Consider the following 23,043-nt stretch of genomic DNA (forward strand, 5'->3'; position numbering starts at 1 on the left):
ACTATAATAAATAAATAAATAAATAAATAAATAAATAAATAAATAAATAAATAAAAAAGAAAGCAGGGTGTCAGAAGGGCCAATGAGTGCTTTCACTCTGGGTCCATTCTCCCCTCTGGACCATTCTCAGGATGGGAGAAAACCGAAAAGGGAGATTGAGACTTTGATTCCAGAGAGCTGCCAGGGTCAAGGCCCCTCCAGGGTCAAGGCCCCTCCAGCATCCTCCTCTCGGGGAGGTGAGTACTGGCTACTCCCTGTGTGGGCTGGCTCCAGGTGAGGGGCAGAGGTGAGTCTCAGCTGCTTCACCCCTCCATGGTCTAGGTGGGAGCTTGTGGGGAGGGGACGAGTTAGGAGCCTTCCATGGGGTGAACCCCTGCCTTCCTGGGCATACCATGTTCCACTGAGGAGGAGAGGCTTGGAGCCCAGCCTCTCACTCACTGCCTCCTGCAGCTCCTCCTCCCCCAGTGCCCTTGCTGAGACATCCTCGACAGCAAACCTCAGGCAACTAAGTGACATCATCACTCCCACTAACAGCAGCTGACAGTGGAGTAGCTGAGACAGACACTGCTTCCCGTGCCAGGCTCCTGTGCATTGCCTCCTTGGTGACGTCGGAGCTGCTCAAAGGGGCTGAAGCCTCAGGACCACCCAGCCTCATCCTGTTGGCCATAAAGGATTTGCAGTGCGGCTACCTCTCCTGCCATTCTCACCTCCAGCAAAGTGCAATTGGGAGTTTTAACTGGAATGGTATTGAGCCTATGGATCAGTTTGAGGAGAAATGATACCTTAATAATATTGAGCTTTCCAATTCAGGAACGTGGCAGATGTCTTCAGTTATCAGCTTTTCTTGAATTCCTTTCAATTTTATCATTTTCTCTGTAGAGATCTTAGCCATTTCTATTAGACTTTTCCCCAGGCATTGCATATTTTCAGTTCAAATCAATAAGAGTATCTTTAAAATTTATTTTCCTGTCTTTGCTGACAAGCATCAGTTCATGATAGAACAATCCAGTTATTTAATTACCTTCAGAATATTCCAGCCAGCACTTTTCATGCTGCCCAACCTGGTCCTGCACCATTGTGTGGGGCGCAGGGGCCATCCGGTTATCTCCAGGTCATGGCCTCTTCCTTCTATGGAAGGAGGTCCTTCTGGATCACTGTTCACTATTCAAATCAATGCTGCCATGATCCATCTCACTCTCTTCAAACCATCCCCGCAGGTTCCTGAGGCTTTGTGGGGGACCGACTCAATCTAAACTGGTTTATGTTGATCCCTAGTTTCTTTGTGTGATTTTTTTGTGTGTGTGAACAGAGTATGAATTTAAGGAGTGGGATGGTTAGATTTTAGGCAGGGACTTACTTGAGTAAATTTACTTTCCATGGAGTAGTGAGGAGAACACACAGAAATGAAGAAATTGGGAACATCCATGACCATGAAAACAATGAAAGAATGAAGCAAGAATACAAGTTGACTGGCTGATGGAACAACCAACCAGCCAGTTACAGAGACGAAACATAAGCAGTGACAACTTCAGACTGTCTTTGACATCCTTGGTTCCTAGCCGTCCTTTCACAGCAAATGCTGATGCTCATCTGGGTCATACACAAACAGCATGCCAGTGAAATAAAAAGTGCAGCACAGAGTCCTAGTTAATGGTGGGAAATGAAAGTTGTCATGGATTCAGGTCATGGTTAGAAGTCACTGGTTCTTGGGCCAGATCCAGCTGAATAGCTCTTCCAGAGCTTCAGGTTTTTCCAGTTTGGTTTTCTGCCCGAAAAATTTGGAGCTGCTTTTCCTGGAGTCTATTTGTGAATGAAGAACATAGCTCAGAAAGAATCCAGGGACCCAGCTGTGCTCCATGATGCTCCCAACTCAGTGGACACCTTTATCCCCCTCTTTTAGGGATATTCATAGGGAATATGGCCAGAGCCCTTTTAGGGAAATTCATAGGGAAAGATCCATTTTCCTTTCTCTTTACACCACAGGAGTGTGAAACGCAAATGGCCCCAGGATGGCTCTCTTTCTTCTTGGGTAAAAGTCTCTGTTATCTTGCCCCATCTTCTCACAATAGAAAACCAGGGACAGAGGAAATTAGGAGGCACTTTCTGGTTTAGACCACCCGCAATAGTTACTTCCTAGGAAACTGGCTTATTCCTTGATTTGCAGGATTTAGGTGGAGTGTCTTTTAGACCGAAGCTCCCGCAGGTGTCAATTTCATGCACTTCCCAGGGAAGGCTGTCCCTATGTCTCCCGTGCTCAGGAGGCATGATTCAGATAGTCCACTGCAGGCTCTCCAGACTGCCTCAGACATCGTCAGAAACACATCTGAGTCAATTGTGGAATGACTCAAGGCTTTGAAATATTTAAACCATATGTCTCATGACACTGGATGAAAACGACGCCAGTTTTCCCACTGAGAGGATGTCACCCGACACTGAGGCTCGGCTCGGCAGTGACTGCACTCCTAGCCTCAGCTGGTCATGCTGCTGTGGGTGGTGACTGTCAGAGCTCCTGGGCTGCAGGGCTTGGAACAGGGCCATGCAGCGGCAGAGACACCGTGCGCCCTAAGGAAGGTGTCAGGGCAACCCAGGGGTCCTCTCTAGGTCAGGACAAGATCTGTCCTCCTAAATGGGACTTATACAGGAAGGTGAAAAAGAGTATACTTGCTTCTCTGGAGAAGGCAGGAAACCACCGTTCTATTACCAAAGGATGTCCTTTAGGAGCCTTACTCTATGAAAATCAGCTGGGCTCCCCAGGCACTCTTTGAGCGAGAGAAGCACCTGCACTGTAGGAATACTGTCTTGTATTTTAAGTCCTTCCAAGCTTGTTTCCCTCCTCCTGAAAAATACCCGCACAGCACTTGACTTGGGAAAATGCTAATTAACCTCAGTGTGGTGGAAAATACAGTGAAGTCAGAGGTGCCAGATTCCAGTCTCCGTTCTGCCAGTTCTTAGTAGTGGAGCAATGAATACTGGGCACTTAATTGTTTGAGCCTCACTCCCCCTCCCTCTCTACAGAGGGATGCTAATACCTACTTCATAGGGACGTTTTGAGGACGACACACGGTGATATATGTGTAGCACATGACACGGAATCAAAACTGTGAGTTGAATATTCATGCGAAGAAGGCTACGGGTATCTCCTCAACGAACACGGATTCGAAGGCCAAGCTGGACCCTCCCCCACCCCCAGTTAATCTTGAGACTAGTAAAAACTTGAATGAAAACAGAAAATACGGCCAGGGACTCTTGCTCTTGGCCTCCTGTTGATCTGTGTTGCATCTGGGAAAAACACTAAAGGAGGGAGGAGAAGGCTCAGTGGGCTGGAGAGATTGTCTCAAGTCTGCAACCGCATGATGCTCCTAGAACTCGTTCCTTCTCATCCTTCTCCAAAAGGTGTCATGGTAGCCTGGGGGCTGCTCAGTTGCTCTTACAGCCTTCCTCAGAAGCAGCTGTCCTGGTGGTGAATCCCGGCCAGTGGATGCCGGTGATTCTGATCCATCTACAGAGGCCCAGGGTGGCAGGTGTGGCTCACAGCAGTGTCTGCCCCTCCACCACTGAGGACAGCAGGGGTGACTGGCTAGGAAGGGCACAGATGATCCAAAGGACAGGAATTCTGACCCTGCCTCATTCAGTAGAGCAGGCCTAATCTTGCCCTTACAAATGAGGAACAAAGCAGAGAAATTTGCAGGTAATTGTTCTTCCTGCACCAGAGCGTGTAAGCAGCAATGCCATAGCCTCTGAGGCAGGGAACAGGAGTGCCCACAGGCTGTAGCCCTGAGCCCTGAGCAAATCCAGCCCTGGCTGAATGTTTTATATGAGGTTGGTCTGTGTGGCTGATGAAATGGGAGGAGGGTGGAACAGGGGCCTGAGTGGATCTGGGGGGCTGGACCCAGAGAGGTTTGGTCTGCCAGTCTATGGGCATAGTTTCTTCTATTAACAGGTTATGTACTAGAGGATGGGACATAGGAGAAAGACCATCACCTGCCTCTCCCAGGAGAGGCTCAGAGGTTCAGCTCAGCGAGGAATCTGCAGCCTGTGCATCCCAGCTGGGGTCAACACCGAGAGCTGAGAGGGTTTCCCGGAGTTGGCCTGGTTCAGCTCTGGGCAGGTGGAGGAGTTGGAGCACTGATCATTGGAGCAGGGATGGTCTTTCACTGATGCCTTTTTCCCTTTTCTCCTGATTCTGCCTTCAATACCTGCACCCCACCTCCCCGTCCTGTCCACCCCTGATGCCTGTGAATCAAAGGTCTTTCTCAGAGGCCTACCTTGGGTTTGAAGGCAATGAGCTTCAGGATCATCTCCACGGTGAAGAGGCCAGTGAAGAGCATGTTGAGGATGTTCATGGCGATTTTGAACAGGCAGCTCTGGCCGTAGTGCTGCATCAGGAGAGGGGAGGAGCTGTGAACATGGGGCAGGGAGGTCTCTCCTCCTCCCCACCTTTTGCCCACCCCTCTCGGGGGCCCTTGTCTCAGCAAGACCTTCCTCGAACCCAACCGCAGAGGGCCACCCACCTCTCTGTGGGCAGTCAGGAGGACTCAGGAGAACTCCAAGCTCTTCCCTGCTCTACCATCTCTGAACACATCTGTGTTCATTTCCCCGGTTGGCCGTGACAACTTTATGGAGACTTCCGGCACTCAAGAGAGCTTGGGAACAAGCTCTGTCCCTGAAGACGGGTGGATGCAGAACCCACCTCCACACGCCACACCTTCCCGGCAACAACGAATGTGTCCAGCTCACTCCCTCCCCTCTCCATCTCCTCCCCTCTCTCCATTGATCAACCCAGGGTGCCATGGATTCTTCCCTAAGGCCCAGAGAGGAGCACATCCTTGGCAGGGAACATCCGTCTTTCTCCAGCTGCCTCCCTTGGCGACCAGGAAGGCAATGCACTGAGCTGCCTGCCGCTCCGTTACGCTTTGCATCCCCATGGCATGCCTCCCTCCTGCAGCACCGTGGCTGTGCTCCCCCTTGGACTGACCTGCATGGCCAGGCAGATGGTGTTGAGCAGGATGAGGACGAACATCAGGTACTCGAAATAGGTGGAGTTGACCACGTACCACACTTTGTACTGGTGCTGGTTCTTGGGGATATACCTCCGCAGGGGCCGGGCCTTGAGGGCGTATTCCACACACTGTCGCTGGGAGGGTGGTGGAGGATGGGGAGAGTGGGGTTAGTTACCTGGAGGGTGTGGGGGGAGCTGGCAGAGAAGTGTGGGATGTGAATGAAACCACACACTGCAGGGTGGGGTTCTCCAGAAGTCAGAGAAATCATTGGCTGCTCTGGCTCACTTACAGGTGGGAGATGTTATTTGGAAAATGTCTCGATTTTTCCACGGCCCCCTTAATCAAGGAGAGAGCCCCTTCTTGTCAAATCCCCGTATCAAGGTCCTAGGCAGGGACCATACATCTCCTTTCCTCCGCCTGGTGATGCCTTCATGTGCCTCAGCAGGGAGTCGGCATCGCTAAGAATGTGCTTGCTGACCCACTGACAGCTGGGCTTCTCACTGATTACATCCCATGCCACAGACCTTCCTTGGGTACCTTCTCTCCTCAGTTTTTCTTTCCTGTCCTGAATCCAGTGGGCTGGAGTGCAGTGGTATGATTTCGGCTCACTGCAACCTCCGTCTCCCAGGCTCAAGCGATTCTCCTGCCTCAGCCTCCCAAGTAGCTGTGATTACAGGCACGTGCCACCATGTCCAGCTAATTTTTTGTATTTTTAGTAGAGATGGGGTTTTGCCATGTTGGCCAGGCTGTTCTCAAACTCCTGGCCTCAAGTGATCCACCCACCTTGGCCTCCCAAAGTGCTGGGATTACAGGCATGAGCCACTGTGCCTGGCCAATTAAATCAATCTTTCTTATTTGCCAGTGTCCATAAGATGGAAAAACACAGTTCACTGAGACGGAAGAAGATTCTGGACTAACTAGATTCTTGGGACTCTGGCAAAGAGCCAGTCCGTTTCTCTGCACTTTGCCTAGGCTTCCAGATCAGGAACTGGGGAATCTCCCCAGCCTCTTCTCAAACCCTCAGTCCCGGTGTCCAATACCTGAGCCTTAACGCTTTTACCTCCTCCTATTCTTTCCATCGCTACCATCATTAACCTGATATTAGATCGGGGTCTAATCCTCTCTCATTTCCACTTTCTAACTGGCCTCCCCTCTTTCCTGTCTTCTTTCAATCCAGGGTCCACGCAGCAGCCAGCAGAGTGAATCTATGCCTGAGATGTAGACTTCAAGACCCACAGGGGATTGGCTGGCCTGGTGAGGGTCACAAAGGGCACACCATGCTGCGTTCCTTCCCGTGGGCACTCCTTATTCACAGACCGGGATGTGCTTCCCCACGGACTCCTCCCAGTGGGAGCCGAGCTGGGTAACAGACCTGAGGCACTACACCTACCTCCCACCCTAACAGCTTCCTGACTCAGCCACGGCACTGCCAGCTCTCCACGGCTACCAGAACCTGTCACGATACTTGGCATCGCCATCTCACTCCCACTTAAGCCTCTTTCCTGCCCCCACCTCCCACAGAGTCCTCTGGGTTTTACTTAAGAAACCATAGAAGAGTGGTTTCCTGAAGCCGTCCTGTTCCCCACCCCAAAAGCCCTCACTCCCTCGTAGTTCTAGTTTCTCTCCTCCGTATCAATGGTGCCGACCCAATTGGGTCCTTCTATCTTGTTAACTTCTAGATAGGGCATGAGATTTTTTTTTTTTTTGACAAAACCTTTCAGAGTATCCTTAAGTAGAAGCTTCATAGATACCTGTGGGCTGAGCACATTTGCCAGATCTGGGGTTTGCGGGAATATGCATTTCTTTTGCACAGGTCCCTCAAAAAGACTGAGAGCCCACTCTGGTTGAGAAGTAGAGATGATCTCAGTATCTGCACGGCCTCTCCCTGATGCAGCTCCTCTGCAGGGTGGGCCGCAGGCGGCCATTCCCTCCACGGGCCCCGCTTCCCTCCGCTCCTTCCTAGGAAGCTACCTGGTTCTTGTCCAGCTCACAGTTCTTGTACTCCTGCTCCCCCTGCTCCTGGAAGGTGACGATGACGAAGCCCACGAAGATGTTCATCATGAAGAAGGCGATGATGATGATGTAGATGATGAAGAAGATGGAGATCTCCACGCGGTAGTTGTAGATGGGACCCCTGTCTTCAGTGTGGGAGTCGATGGAGCGGTACAGCAGCCTGCAGGAGGAGACAGGTCCCACAGAGGGAGCTGGAGAAGCAGGGTCCCCTCTGCAGAAGGATGGTACCACTGCTCCAGGGATCCCAGGGATCAGGGTGCAGAAGACAGCTCTGGGCTGGAGTCCCAGCTTGGCCACTTACTGGCTGTGTGACCTTGGGCAAAGCTCTTAACCTCTCTGAGACTCAGATTCTTCATCTGTAAATTGGAGACAATAATTCCCGACTTTCCTACCTTGCAGGGAAGTTAGAATAATGTATAGGAAGGTGTTTTGAAACTGTGAAGAGCTATTTAAATGTAACATGAGTCATGGGCATTGATTTCAAATACTGGAAATATTGGTAAATATTGAGACAGCTTTGCAAACTGGCTGGACTCAGAGGATGTTAGAGGGAATGTAAAATAAATCTCTCCGAGAGCAAATATCCGCTTAGATAAAAACACTCACATGACCCATGCTACTCCGATCACTACCAATGGTCTGGTTTTAGACTTAAGCAGTTTACATACATATGCCAGTCATTTGAGCCTGGCTCTATGCCCCACGGAGCTTGTTATTCTTCACGGACAGGGATTATCTCTTTTCCTTCCTCCGTAGCCCTGCACAGCACTTGGTTATTCTCTATCACCTATATTTTACCACATAATAATGATGACTCTCACCTAAGATCCATGCATTGCTGTTGACTTAGAAACATTTAGAATTTTCTGACTTTCAGATTCTAATTTCACTGGAATATACATTGGGAGAAAAACAGGTGTCTATACAAAGACATAAGGACCTGATGGGAAGCTGCCTGGTAGAGGTGACACAGTGTGCAAGGGCCATGGGCTGCTCTAGGCACAAACGCATTGCCTCTGCAGAGGAAGTGGGGCCCAGGCTTCCATCACCTTTCTTACTATCCTCTGTAAATATAGGCAAGGCTTTTTCTAAGGAGACCGAGGTCCAGTTAATAAAGATATCTCAGCCATCTTTACCCCAATGAAGGGCACGCTGGGAGTGGTGGTAATTTTGAATTCTATGGTGACCACAGGGCCCGCACCTGGAGAAGCTCTCCCCACACCCAACTCCCAGATGCCAGAAGGGTAATGACAGAGACCTCTGACATTGTGGCTCATGCTGAGGTTGGAGAGAGGGCTGAAAAAAGGTCCTTTTTGGTGGGAGTTTCTTGACACCTTCTAGAGAAGGAAGAGTCTGTGTCTCAGCAGTGACAGTGGACTATAAGTCGTTCTAGAAAGACATCTCACTGCCTGGGGAGGACCCAGGTAAATATGACGTTCGGAAGGAGTGCGGGACATGAACACAACTTGGGGTTGGGCTGGAAAGTCAGCACTGGCCCTTGAATGGCAGGGTTTGTGAGGCCTTGGTTTGCATACTCACTCTGGCCACCCTTCGAAGGTGGAGACGGTGAAGAGGGCCATCATGGCTGCCAGAACATTGTCAAAGTCAAACTTGCTGTTCTCCCAGCTGCGGGGTTGGATGATGGGGTGGTCAACCTCCCCGTCTTTGTACGTGATGTAGTTGCCCCTGAGAAAGGAGAAGGAGTTTACTCTGGAGTCTCCCATCTTCCCTCACGCCTGCCAGTCACCCTGAATGCTGGGTGGGATGGGACTGCCTGGCTTGACCTTCACGGTTCCAGCCACAGGAGGAGCTTCCGTGGGCAGAAACTTCAGGAAGAAAAAATGCTACGCATTGTGTCAGCGAGGCCAGATTACACACAGGCAAAAGTCCAGGTGCCACTGCAGTCCTAGAAAATGAGCTGTCCCTCCTTTCTGGTCAAGCCTCCAGCCTCCTGGGGCTGACTGGCCATGGCCCTGGCTGCCCTCCCACCTCCACTCACTTGCATTCCGCCTCTGTCTGCTTGGAACTGTCTGAACAGGTGTACAGCTTTCCCTGGAAGGCAGAGAACAGAGTATTAGAGATGTTCAGTAATCAATGAGTCAATCCAAAAACAATTAGTGAGCACCTCCATAGGCCCAGCACTGTGCTAGGGACAAAAAGCATAGAATCCGGCTGGGTGTGGTGGCTCACACCTATAATCCCAGCACTTTGGGAGGCTGAGGCGGGCGGATCACAAGGTCAGGAGATAGAGACCATCCTGTGAATGGTGAAACCCTGTCTCTACTGAAAATACAAAAAATTAGCTGGGCATGGTGGTGGGTGCCTGCAGTCCCAGCTACTCAGGAGGCTGAGGCAGGAGAATGGCGTGAACCTGGGAGGCGGAGCTTGCAGTGAGCTGAGATCTGGCCACTGCACTCCAGCCTGGGTGACAGAGCCAGACTCCGTCTCAAAAACAAAACAAAACAAAACAAACAAACAAACAAAAAACAAAAGTGCAGAATCCAGATGCGCAGGGCCTGACTCACATGCACAAAACAGTGGTGAATACAGACACCAGTGCTGCAAGTAGCCCTGCAATGCAAAAACAGGAGCTCAGGTGCATGGGAGCTGTACTCTCCAGGAAGGTCTTACCAGGGAGGGAGAAATGGAGCCGGACTCAGAGGGATGAATTAGATGGGAGTCTACACAGTGCGGGGGGTGGGGTGGCAGGGGAGAATGCTCTAGGTGGGAGAATAGCAGAACTAAAAGGGTGAGGACAAAAAAGACCAGAATCCAAGGAGGGCACTGGCCTCGCTGTAGCCGAGGAGTGCTGCAGGAAGCAGCGGGAGCTGACTTTGACAGGTGCAGGGCTCTGAAAGCTGGGTGGTGTAGCAGGGACGTGATGCTGTTGGTAATAGGTCACTGCTGCAGGCTTTAAGCAAGTGACTGACACAGAGCTTCCACAGGATGAAAGTCCCTCTCCCTCTCTTTCTAGAAGGAAGGGCAGTGACCTGAAGGGCAGGTGAAGTGGAGAGGGTGAGGGGCCTCTGGCCTGGTGGCCCGATACCGCCTTCCAGCACCTCCCTCCCCTGGTCTGAAGGTGGAGTTGGGCTGCAGGTGGAGGTTACATCCAGGCCAAGTCTGGCCTGGGCCACTGTCTTGTTTGTCCTGTATCTGCCAGCTCCCTTCCCCGGGAATGCTGATGGGAGGGGAGGAAGCAGGACCACAGCGTAGCCCAGACTTTACCTTGAAGAGCTGGACCCCGATGCAGGCGAACATGAACTGCAGCAGGGTGGTGACAATCACGATGTTCCCGATGGTCCGGATGGCGACAAACACACACTGAACCACATGCTGCAGTGGGAAGGGACGGGGAGAGAGATGTGGCTTCAGGAGATGCCAGGAGCCTTTCCAGGAGGTAGCGGGGCAGCCCGTTTGCCACAAGGGAGAGTAATTGGGCTGAGAGGGGCACATGGGAAGTGATGGACCCTAATGGGATGCAAAGGCCCCCACTGGGCTCTCCGTGACTACAAGGACAAAAGCCCTGCCGACCTCCCATCTTACAGTGGGAGGAATATAGGGACGGCGGCACCACAGGGGCCCAGGGTTTTCATGGGATCTCCCTTTGGCACGTTCTGCTTAGGGAAGACGCTTTGGATGACTGCCTCTGTTACTCTTCTGTTCATTACGGATCCGGGACATGCAGTGGTACCAGTGTCCGGGACCCCACATGGCAGCCACTTGGCCTGACCATCATCTCCTCCTTCCAACCCACCCCTCACCTCTGTGGAGCTCCCACTCCCCAGAGGGCTGGCTGGAGCCTCCCTACCCATGCCCTCAACTTACCTTTAGCCCCTTGGCCCTGTTGATAGCCCTCAGGGGCCTGAGTACTCGCAGGACTCGCAAGATCTTCACGACATTGATTGCACTGGACCTGGGAGAGGGAAACAGGCAGGGTAGTAAGCTCCTCCTGTTTCTGGGGGGAGCAAAAATAATGTGGTAAGGGAGTGTCCTGAGAGGTGAATCCCAGGCAAACCTGAGAAAACGTAAAGCTCATCTTGGGGACGTCTGCATTCTGGGACCACTCTCTACTCCTGTCTCCCACCCTGTGAGAGCCTGGAGCTTGTCTATAACCCTGGGGCTTTCCTGTGGGTGAATAAATAATACGCAAGGTGGCTCAAGGCAGGTCATTAGCAATGTACTGTGCTACTTGCAGGGGCACCCACAGTGTCACAGAAGAAATCCAGAGCGAGGCCATGGGAATTCAGAGCCCAGCACAGGCACTTGCTAGCCAAGGGTCTGAGGATAAATTTCCTCAATTTTCTGAGCTCTAGTTTATTTATCTGTAAAATGGGTCTGTAATCAGCTCAGAAGGTCTTTGTAAGGGTTATATAAGAGTTCCATGTAAATCACCTAGCCGTGTGCTTGATAAACTGCCTAAATGGTACCTTTTATCATGATGCCTGCTGAAGACATCATTACACTTAAAGGAATGCCGTACTAATGGTGGGATCTCGGGCCTTGTGGCTGGAGGTGATGGGCATGGGGAGGAGATGTCTTAGTGTGTATCTCCAAACACATACCCTAGACAGTTGCCCCTGGCACCTACACCTAAAACTCACCCAGAGCACACTCAGGACTCCAAGGAAGGGTGGGCTTTACTGTTGGGGCTCAGGAAACAGCACCCTGAAACAGCTGCCTTAGAAGCAGTCTCGGAAGCACAGGTTTTTCTCTGAACTTCTCTTGCCCTCCTGTCTCCGTCCCCTTCTCCTCCGAGGCTAGCCATAGACTCTAGAATCCCTCTTCTCCAAGATGGGTCAAGAAGCCAGAACCCAGAACCCCGTTTCCTCAAAGCCAGCCACACAACCTAAAAATATTACTCAAATTTTCCCTCTGCTTTTCTGTATAAAAACTGGCCATAAAAAATCATCAGATCTACCACGTGGGAGTGAAGATCCTAAGACTCCTATTGCAGACAGGATCCTATCCCCAGCCCAGAAGGAAGGAATGCTTCACAGAGAGGCGAAGAACCTAGAGAGAGGCCTTGCTGGGTTCCCCACTCAGTCTATTCATGTTAGATCCTGCCCTTCTTGTCCAATCACATTTCTACATGGCTGTCCATACTTTTTTGGAACCAAAGCATAAAAATGGACAATTTCCCCTGTATCTTTGGGTCTGTATTCTGAAGGCTCTGTGTATACACGTGAAATAAATGTGAACGCTTTTTCTCCAATTAACCTTTCTTTTGTCGGCTGATTTTTAGTGACCCTTCAGAAGGCCCTTTGGCTCCTACACTGCACTACAGGTTCCATACTCCCGGGATACTGAGGCCAAGCCAGAGCTTCTCGGAGTCTCAGGATACTGCTTTTCCCCAGTGCGATGGAGACAGCAGGAGACAGGCCCCTGAGCAAGATGCCTGGATGGTTTTTGGAGCTGTCCGTCCTACCCAGGTGGGGCTTATTAACCATACCACCTCGGGGAGCAGCTGTGGAGTACATCCTAACCCTCACGGGCTAACTACCTGAGACAGCCTCTCAAGCTTTTAGAGAGCCTCATACCTGCCTTGGGACCTTAACAATGAATGGCAGGCCAGCAAGTGCTGATTTCATGCTTTGTGTGGTCAGGATGATGTGCTCAAGAAGGGGCTGGCAGAAAGATCCGATTTCTCTGGCGCATAGCTCTTTTTTATTCCAAGAGATGCAAAGGCCACTCCTGTCTATCACTGTGTCTCTCCTACAGTCTCTCTGGGAGGGAGTCAGCTTGCACTGAATTACAACGGGAGGGGTTTAAAGGTCAGATGGGAAACACACAGGCTAAAGAGGAAGAATTCCTCGTTCAAGGTTAAATAGTGATCGAGTGGCCACGCTGGGATTCAAATCTAGACTTGTAGGCTCCCAGGCAGAAAATACGGGGTAATACAATTGATGATCACAGAAAAGGGTCTCTCCCAAGGCCCCGGTCCCTGCATGATCTCAGCCGACCGTGAAAACACGCTTGGGAGGAGAGATCTAGGAACCACAGGACTTAGGCCTTTCTTTACCATAGGTGTGACCTTGAGCAAGTGTCATGATGTCCTGAACCCCAAATTCCCCATCTATACAATGATGATAATAACACTTGCCCTGTCTCCCCCATCGTTTTGTGTGTGTGAGGACCATAGAAGAACTTGTATGTGGAAGTGCTTTGAAAGTTAAAGTGTAGGATTCACACTATTAGCTGTTAGAACTTGGTAGAAACTAGTAATCAGATCCTCCACATCTGAACGAGGTCTGCAACCTTGGCTGTACAGGGGAGTCACCTGGAGATCTCTTAGAACTCACACCCAGACTGTACCCCAGCCCAGTGAAATGAAAAACACACACACACACACACTTACACGTACATACACACGCACACACACAAGACACAAATATACAGTCACACACACACACACACATACATACGCACATACATTCACATATACATCCACATACACACCCATATACACATATGCAGACACACACACACAAACACATGCATACAAGTGCATACGTATACACATACACACATCCACAAACACACATACACATATACACACACCCCACACATACACACACATGCACACATACACCCCACACTTACACAGACATATATAACACATTCCCACATACACTCATACATGAGGTGCTTTGGCTGGAGAGAGAGGGGAGAGAAAGGGAGGAGGGTCCAGGTCAGGAGAGGCCACGGTAGTGGCAGACTATGGGTTGCTGAAGGTCAGCCTAGGGCACTGGGGCCGTGGTGGAGGAGGCAGGAAGGTCCTGGAGACAACCGTTTCTTAATAGCTGAGCCTGGCCCCGCCTGTCATGGCAAAACCCAGGTATTTAAACATATTCGCGCCTGATCAACCTGCCCCAAGTGTCAGACCACTGAAGACACGGATCCAAGAATTCAACGCCGCCATGCACCGCTTTGGAGGCCCCACCCCGCTCTCATCACACTGCGGTGGCCCTGCAGGCGGGCCCCCCAGGGTTTGGCTGTCCTCTCTGGCACCCCTTGCTAGCTGCATGGCCCGTCGAGGGCTGAGGGGGCCCACTCACTGGATGCCAAAGGAGATGAGGGACACGCTGACCACCAGCAGGTCCAGGATGTTGAAGTAGTTCCGGCAGAAGGAGCCCTTGTGCAGAAACGCCCCATAAGCCGTCATCTGCAGGGAGGGACGGAGAAACACCCGTGTGAGTGGCCCTAGCCCGAGCCCAGAGACCCCTCACACCACCCCTTCCTCCCACAGCATTCCTTGGGCAAGTCCCAAGCACCATCCATGGGGAACAGGAAGGACAAAGACAGCAATATGGTGCCAAGGAAAGAGTTCTGCTACCATGCACACAATCGCCCAAGAATCTCCCAGCCCAGGACTTCTGGGTGGCTCCTTGCACCTGCCAGGCCACGCCAGGCTCTTTAGTCCTACATTCAAAGCCTTTTCACGTGGGCCCCACCATCCCACTCTAATTTCCCACTGTTCCACATCCCAAGTCCATGGCTTCGGGCCTGCAAGGTCCTTTCCTGACGCTCTCGGGCTGGGAGCACACGTCCCAACTGCCTCTCCGAACGCTTGAGTCCTTAGGCCAGCCGAGGGCACCAGGCATCTGCAGGGAGTGGTGGTGGGGGCGGGGGGGCATGCCCAGCAGGGTGACCAGCCATCCTGGTTTGCCGAGGTTTGCTTTATCATCAGAAATCCTGAGAAGTTCCAGTGGTGACTCTGGCAGTTAGCGTACCTCCCCTTCCTGGCCTCAAAGGATGCTGACGCTTGATGCCAACTATTCTAAACTCAATTCTCCCGTCTTGCTTCTAGACTGCATCTGGAGTTTTTTAAGGGCAAAATCTGTGTGATCAGAGGGCCTACGAGGCTCCGTGGCTAAGAGCACAGGCTCTGAGGCCAGGTGGCCTGGGCTGGAATCCCAGCCCCGTGGTATTTTATTTGTGTGGCCGGGAGCAAGAAACTCAACTTCCCTTAGTGCCTCTGTTTCCTCACTGGAAAACGAGGATACGACCCACCCTACAGGGTTGTAAGCATCAAGCGGGTAACTCTGTGTAAAATACTTAGGACCCACCCTGCCCACAGTGAGCCCCATAAAAGGCTGAGCTGTCACTACAGCCTGGATTTGTATTCTGGATGCTTCCTGGATGAGGAAAGTTCTGTTCTCTCATCATAAAGTGAGGAAACTATTCCCTGGCTTTGTGAAAGCCCTTTGGAAACTTTTTAAAAGAGAACACACAAGATGATGATGACTGTTACAGGACTTGGCCATTATTACCACCCTCTGAGCCTGGTGTAAAGCTGTGCACTGCAGGCGCTCAACAAATCGCCTTTATAGTTGCCGACTTGCATAAGGGCCTGTGGTTATCCAGGATAAGGGCGGTGACAGGCAGCAGACAGGAAGCATCGGCCAAAGGGAAAAATGTGGAACTGATGGTGGAGAAGGGGAGCAAGGCTCCCTGGTCATCTGGGGCCCAGTTAATCTCTTTGGAATCAGAGCATGCCCAGGGCAGAGTGTCCGCAGAGCCATTCAAAAGCAAACACAGGGGAAATGGGCAAAATAGCTCTTGCAACCTAATTCTTTCCATTGATCTCTTGCAGCAGGGGGTCCCACAGGACTCAGGCACCTGTGTTGGGCAATGATTTTTAGAAGTGGGTAGATTATATAAAAGATGCAAGGGAGTATAGTTCCAGAAGGCCCACCATCTGGAAGGCTTGCCTCTCCGCCTCTCAGTGAAGACCTGGGACTCCCAGAGACTGGACTCAGCAGGCTCCCATAGTTCACATTAACTGAACAGCCCTCTGTGCCTGCAGAAAGCCCAGGCCTTCCCCAGCCACCTCGCTTTTAGTGTGAGGAAGGCACTGGGTCTGATTCCTTCTTGCTCCTGGCTTGGATCTTCCGAGGCTACTGCTGAACTCTGACAGAACCCTCTGCGCTCGGGGGAAAGCATTCCTCGGAGGGGTGGACTAGTGAGGCTCAGAGTGCCGACTCTGTCCTCTGGTTTTGGGCTCCTGTTTTGTCTGGGGACCCTCAAAGGAGACCAACACTTGAGCAAGTGCATGTGTGTGCATGTGGGGGCGGTGGGAGGATGCACCCAGGGCCAGAGGAAGAGTGACTGTACGAGAAAGGGCAAACGGACGTGGGGAAAACAGAGCATTTACTTGAAAGTCATCTGTGGCATTCAGGACATCAGGAAAAGCCAGGCTCAGGTGCCCCGTGCTAACTGTCCCTCTTTGACCCTGTTTTCCGACTGCCAGCCACCTGGGTCCTGCTTTCCTAATTCCACACCATAACTTGGGAAGCGGCCCTTGCTGGGGTGCTTCTATCCTGAGGAAGGAAAGGAATGGGACGTGGCTCGCTGGCTCTGCCTGGAAGGGTAGGAAAGCTCTCTGTTCAACCACGGGCCATCCCTGCCTCTGCAGGCAGCTCTGCTAGTTAGGAAACCTGTCTTTTTTATATGATTTCTACTCATGGGTCCTGATTCTACCTTCTTCCTCTTCTTTTTTTTTTTTTTCTTTTTTGAGATGGAGTCTCGCTCTGTCGCCCAGGCTGGAGTGCAGTGGCGCAATCTCGGCTCACTGCAAGCTCCGCCTCCCGGGTTTACACCATTCTCCCGCCTCAGCCTCCCAGTAGCTGGGACTACAGGTGCCGCCACCACGCCCGGCTAGTTTTTTGTATTTTTAGTAGAGACGGGGTTTCACCAGGTTAGCCAGGAAGGTCTCGATCTCCTGACCTCGTGATCCACCCGCCTCGGCCTCCCAAAGTGCTGGGATTACAGGCTTGAGCCACCGCGCCCGGCCTCCTTCTTCCTCTTCTATGTGACAGTCCCTTGTATTACTCAGGCCAACTGTTGGGGGTCTACAAACCTTTCCTTTTTCAGGCCAAACACCTCCAGGCCCTTCCACTGTTCCTTGTGCTAAATGTCCCCCTTGGACAGCCACGGTCATCTGTGCCACAACACGACACTGGGCCTTAGGCCAGGAAGAGGGACCCAGTGGGAAGGAGGTATAGGGAGGTGTTCTGGCATTGGGGTTTCTATCGAGAAGCATGCTGAGCATAGAAGAGAGTAGAAGAGGGAGGGGATGGAGGGGAGGGAAGGACCTTGCCATGACAATGGTTGCAAAGAGACCTTTCACTTTGGCTTGTATGGCAATCCCGAAGGAGAAATAGCACCATTGAAATCCACAAGGGCAGCTCTGGAGAAGGGCACTGAGAATTGGGCCTCAGAGCTTCTCTTGTCCTAGGAAAGAGCTCTGGTGTCTGTGTGCCTCCCTGCATCTGAAGTCCAGGAATCAAACCAGCTCACCATGGAAAAGAGGTTTTGCCGCAGTGCATCTTAGTGCAGCCACACCACTTTCAGTTCCCTCTCCCGACCTCCAGGAGCCAGAGCCTGGTCAGATCTACTCTCCATGAGCAGAAAAGAAAAATCTGAGCCACATACTTGGCTAGCGGGAACCAGGGATGGAAGCTGGGGACACCTGAGTATCCTGGGCACAAGGACACAGGGGAAGGCACACAAAAACTGCCCCATTCAATTTGTATTTGGATGTGACTGAACTGTCATGTCCACCAACAGGCTGGGCCATCATGAGGGAGTCTCATCAGGGAAGGAAAGGCCTGCAGCTGGCAGTGGCATCGGTTAGGTGTGGACTTCAGCTTGCACTGGCCACAGCAAGAGGATGACAAGGGATTCTGGACTCCTTGGGAGGGGGAGTTCCAGGCTAGACTCCCAGGAAGAAGCTAAAGCTGAAGCATGGACTTCAGAGCCTTAGTCCTTCTGTTTGGGGAAAGGGTAGAATCTACCCCCTTGCTCAGAAAGGAACACACGTTCCCTGAGGCCATGGAACTCACACCTTGACTCTCAGATGAACTGGCTTGGCCATGCATTGGTTTAGAGACTCAGAAATATACCGGAAAAATGGAGGAATACTCTCTCTCCCATCCCAGTGTTGTTCGGCAGTGGGCTCTGCCTGTTCTGAGGGTAGCAATGTTGTAGCAGTTCCCTTAGCAGAACTGAGCTGGGCCAGCAGCAGGCGAGGGCTGGGGGCTGGGGGCTGGGTGCTCAGGTTCCTTGCAGCACCCGCTCTCACCCTGCTGCACTCAGCTCTCCAGCAGTTCTCCCTCCCCCACGCTCAGGGCAAGGGGCGCTGTGACAAAGCTTTGCAGCAGGTGACTGAGGGATCGGCAGTCGTCTATAGTTAGCTGCTGAAAGCCCTCAGCTCGGAGACCAGCTCCACATCTCACAGCAGGCCTGTGATCACTGTTACATGCCCCCAACCCCAGCTTAGACCCAATGTCTGCTGCAAGTACTGAGGATGATGCTAAGGACGGGCATCCAAAGAGAGCAGCCGAAGTGATTCTTTCACGCCCCAGGAGGTTTCCCACTTTCAGAGTGTATGGAGCAGGAGGAGGGAAGGAGAGTTCTACGTGGGCTCAGGTATCAATTAACCAGAGCTGGTGCGTGTGGGCATGTATGTCTAGTGCTGCCGACGGCTGCAGCCCAAACCAGTGAAATGGCAGCCTTCATGTTGGCACAACCAACACGTGTCCCTTCCAGGGCACAGACTGCTTAGGGGTGGCTGGAGGGAGGGGCTGTAGTGGGGTAGGTTGCTCCTGGTTTCTGAGTCTGGGCAAAGTGCATCACACAAAGTGAGGGGCACTCATTTTTCCAATTTCAGGCTTGGGAGTAAAAAAAAGAGAGTGAAAGAAAAGGAAGAGAGAAAAGAGCCAGCCAGACAGAGCAGAGATACACAAAGAAAGCCACAGAGGATGCATTGCCCAGGTTGCATTACCTTAAGGATAATTTCTAATGTAAAGATACTAGTGAAGACATAGTCTGCATTGCCTAGGATCTGAAAAATAAGCATAATTGGATTAGTGGCTCTGAGAGTGAACCCGACACCAACAGGAAGGAGCATGTGTGTTAGCGACAGACAGCGGCAGAGACCTGGTGCTGGCACAAGGGGGACAGGAGGAGCAAAGGGGGATGGGGGCTTTACCTTCAGAGCAATTTCAATGGTGAAAATGGTGGTAAAAACAATATCAAAATAAAACAGAATCTGCAAAACAAAAAGGAACAGGGTGAGGATGGGATGGGGAAGGGAGAAAAGCAGGATGGGAAGAGAGGTCAGTGGATGTTCACCAGAAAAGGGGCCACACTTCAAAATGAGATGCATGGCACTTGAGCCTTTGCACAGGGACACAGATGGAAATGGGGGGCGAGCAGCACGCACACAGCGATCCTGAGGTGGGGCTAGCCTCAGGCAGCACAGCGGCTTCCCTTGAAGCCCCCAGATAAGTGAGGTGAGCTTCCAGGGCTGGCCTCAGCTGGTACTGGATCTGAGCAGCATCTGGTTGGATGCTTTTCCCATTAATCCAATTTACTTACAAACCCAAATCGGACCACTGAGATGCTTGTCAAAAGGACAGAGAATGGGGTTTGTCTTTTTGCAGGGAGATTAAAAATGCTTTGCTCATGTGGGTGGGACTGAGCTGGCGAGCTTCCTGTATTGGTAGAAATCTACTCCTGGGTTATGTCCTCTGGGGCAAGGGAGGTGCATCCTTCAGGTGAGGTCTGCACAGGCTGACGACCGGCTTTGCAGGATTGCATACTTATTCTATTTCAGGTGATGGATCAGGGGTGGGGCCAACACCTGCTAACCTCACTAAGACAGCCCGGGACCAAGCAGGCCCCAGGAGTGCAGAGTACTTTGGCATGGGTATGGCTTTCGATCAGCAGGCTGTCTTCATGCCTACTTGGTTGGACTTGACAAAGGTTTGAGGTTTTGAAATATAGCAATTCTTAAACTGGCCTTTAATGTTGTTCAACAGAGCCTTGGGTGGGCCCTCACATTTGGTCTACTCTGCTGAAGGTACCAAGACTCTCTTTTAGGTAAGGTCAGCCTTATCACTGGCACTTATTTGCCGATGCTCCCCTTCTGGTCATAGTACGCTGGGAGCAAGGGAGGGCATGTAGTCAGTGGCCACATTTTACCAAGTTTGCAGGGAACTAGAGCTTCCTGGGGAACATCCACAGGCAATGGAAGTCCTACCCTTTGCCCATGATCAAACCAGCCTGAGCATTTGGGTACATGCTCTCTTACTTGTCTGTGGTTCTAGGGTGGTTTTCTATCAAGCCCTACTCTCTTAATGAAATGTTAGTTGTGGATCTGATTATGACATCTAGAATTGGGCTCCGGATTGAACAATGATGTCAGCAACAGAAGCTGTGGGCCCGGCACAGCTCCAGTGGGAAGGAGGGCAGAGGACACAGGCAATGCATACATGGTTCCTGAAGGAGGTGTGCTGGACCGGGTCCTCAGCAGCCAGGGAAATGCTGCTGAGCAGAATGAAGAAGAGGATCAGGTTGGTGAAGATCGTGTCGTTGACAATGCGGTGGCACTGGAGGCGAAACCTGTATGGGAGGGGGGACAGGAGGAGAGACAAGTCAAGGCAGACAAGGGGAAACAGCAGCCAGCTCTTGGGAGCCCGTCTCCTCAGCTCTTCCCAGCAGCTGGCAACAGGTGCTTGTTGGCTTCAAGTGACCTCTTCATTTTGAAGGTCTTACTGCCACTTGGTAATGACAGCCCCTGACCCCCATGGTGCAGATATCATCTTTGATATTTTAGAAGGTTACATCTGAGACCTTTGAGAATCTCTGAATTCCCAAATCCTGCTCTGACATTCATAACTGGCTTTTGTTTGGGGACTTATTTTCCCTGTCATTGAAAAGAAATCACTTTATGAGATCTGCTCTATGCTTATGCACAGGGAACAATAGGACTGCCCGGAGCTGGGTATGCTGAGGAGCTGGCCAAGCCGGCTTTCTGTAGGTGATCTGCTCCTGTGTAAGAGCTTTACATGTGCAATTCACTTCCATGCCCCAGCACAACTACCCAACTGAGCTTCTAGGCACTCAGTGATAGTACCAAAAATGCTAGGTTCCTAAATGCGAAAGTGTCTTGTACACCATCTCATCTTGACAACAATGTAGGAAGGAGGGGATGAGTGTCATCATCTTCATTTCACAGGTAAGAACACTGAAACCCAAGTAGGAGAAGCTTGCCCAGAAATATAGCCTTAGTGTTGGGGAGTCAGGGCTTCAAGCCTTCAGACTTCTGCTCCTGGCATTATGGTTGACTAAATGCTCTGAGAAGCCCTGCTGCTGCAGAAGCACCAAACCCTCGAAGGGCCAAGCTCTCTGAGACAATTCTGGTTTATGAGAGTTAGGAGATGGCTGTAAGAATCATCTGCTTCAAACCAACAACCCCTCCCACCAACCTCCACTGAGCTGAGGCTATGTATGGAGAGAGAGCCAGCCAGGAAGGCAGAATTGCTTGAGGATGGAAGCCAATAACAGCAGTGCTATCAAGAAATTGCAGGTTAAGCCAGTCTTGAGGTGGGGCAGGAAAGCCTGGGAATTTTAGGCCGAGCCAACACCTCCAAGGGGCATCTGGAAGAAAGCCTCCCCAGACCTACTTTAGTCCTCAGGACTCTCACAAATGAAGAAGAAGTGTTGGGGTCACAATCAAAGATCATCAGATGCACAAAAGGACAAGCCACTAAGATGGGAAATCTGAAGAAACACCGGATAAGTGATTTAGATTCCAAAGACTGGGGGTATTGGAAATATTAGATATAGACTATAAAACAACTATATTTGAAATATTTAATGAAATAAAGGACTAAATCACAAAGATGAGGAATTGATAGAAACTACTAGATTTAGAGAGATGAATCTGGAAATCAAGCAACAAATGGAACCAGCTAAAACAAAAACATATAATGGTCAAGATAAAAAATTGGTTTAAACAGTAATATAGATTAAGTTGAAAATAGAATTAAGAAACTGGAAGATACAGCTGAAGAAATCTCCCAGAATACAGAAAGACAAGGAGATGAAAGATATGTAAGACCCTCTAAGAAAGAGGGAGAACAGAATGAAAAAGTCTAACAGATGTCCACTTGGAGTGTCAAAAGGAAGAAATATAGAATTAAAAAGAAGTAACATTTAAACATTATGGCTATACATTTTCAATAACTAAATAAAAATCTAAATCCATAGGCTTAGGAAGCAGAATGTATTCTAAGCAAGATAAATGGAAAGAAATCCACACCTTGACACATGGTAGTAAATCTATACAACCACAAAGGCAACAGAATATGTTAAAAGCAGCTACAAATAAAGGTTAGGTTACTCACAAAGAACTCATAGTTGGAATGACACCTGGCTTTACAGTGGAATAACACCTTTCTTGTGCTGCAGGACAAAAACTGTCTAAAATGGTGTTCACAGCAAAACTATCTTTCAAGAGCAAGAAGTGAAAACAGTTATAGGTAAGTAGAGGCCAAGTGAATTTGCCATTATGGAACTAAAGGAGCTTCTAAAGAATGTACTTTAGGAGGAAAGAAAATGTTAGCTAAAGGATGGACGGAAATGAATAAAAAAATGGTGAACAAATAAAATGGTAAGGTGTACATATATCCAAACACACACTATCTATATGATAATAAGACTCATTAACTTGTTGGTTAAAAATAAAAGTTGGACTAAGATACTAATGACAATTCCATGTAAGTAAGGAGCAGATGAGTGAGTTAAAATAGTCTAAGGTCAATCTATTATACAGGAGGAGATTCTTGATATTGTTTAACATCACATTTTGTTAAGTTAAATAGAATTAGTAAATTATCAAGGGTAATCACCCAAAGAATAGAAATAGAGTTTAAACATTTCAAAAAGTGGAGAGAAAAGGCCGGGCGCAGTGGCTCACGCCTGTAATCCCAGCACTCTGGGAGGCCGAGGCGGGCAGATCACAAGGTCAGGAGATCAAGACCATCCTGACTAACACGGTGAAACCCCGTCTCTACTAAAAATACAAAAAATTAGCCGGGCACTGTGGCGAGCGCCTGTAGTCCCAGCTACTTGGGAGGCTGAGGCAGGAGAATGGCCTGAACCTGGGAGGTGGAGCTTGCAGTGAGCCGAGATTGTGCCACTGCACTCCAGGCTGGGCAGCAGAGCAAGACTCAGTCTCAAA

At 50.5% G+C, this 23,043-nt stretch overlaps 1 protein-coding gene across 18 annotated transcripts in view; it reads right to left on the reverse strand.

The window, feature by feature from the left end:
* CACNA1C (calcium voltage-gated channel subunit alpha1 C) overlaps window positions 1-23,043 on the reverse strand; it is an 800,874-nt gene that overhangs the window by 143,922 nt on the left and 633,909 nt on the right. For 13 of the 18 annotated variants that reach the window (XM_017863189.1, XM_017863123.1, XM_017863139.1 and 10 more), the window contains 10 exons: window positions 20,291-20,420; window positions 19,006-19,065; window positions 14,069-14,175; window positions 10,839-10,926; window positions 10,239-10,346; window positions 9,013-9,065; window positions 8,553-8,699; window positions 6,972-7,173; window positions 4,976-5,134; window positions 4,266-4,376 (listed from right to left, as the gene is read on the reverse strand). In XM_017863189.1, coding sequence (XP_017718678.1) covers window positions 4,266-4,376; window positions 4,976-5,134; window positions 6,972-7,173; window positions 8,553-8,699; window positions 9,013-9,065; window positions 10,239-10,346; window positions 10,839-10,926; window positions 14,069-14,175; window positions 19,006-19,065; window positions 20,291-20,420 — 1,165 coding nt within the window. Of the gene's footprint in view, window positions 1-4,265; window positions 4,377-4,975; window positions 5,135-6,971; window positions 7,174-8,552; window positions 8,700-9,012; window positions 9,066-10,238; window positions 10,347-10,838; window positions 10,927-14,068; window positions 14,176-18,798; window positions 18,859-19,005; window positions 19,066-20,290; window positions 20,421-23,043 lie in introns of all 18 variants that reach the window. The other 5 variants (XM_017863204.1, XM_017863129.1, XM_017863173.1 and 2 more) reach the window with 1 other exon arrangement.

The sequence above is a fragment of the Rhinopithecus bieti genome, unplaced genomic scaffold (genome assembly GCF_001698545.2).
Source record: "Rhinopithecus bieti isolate Rb0 unplaced genomic scaffold, ASM169854v2 scaffold_2654, whole genome shotgun sequence".
NCBI classification, from domain to species: domain Eukaryota; kingdom Metazoa; phylum Chordata; class Mammalia; order Primates; family Cercopithecidae; genus Rhinopithecus; species Rhinopithecus bieti.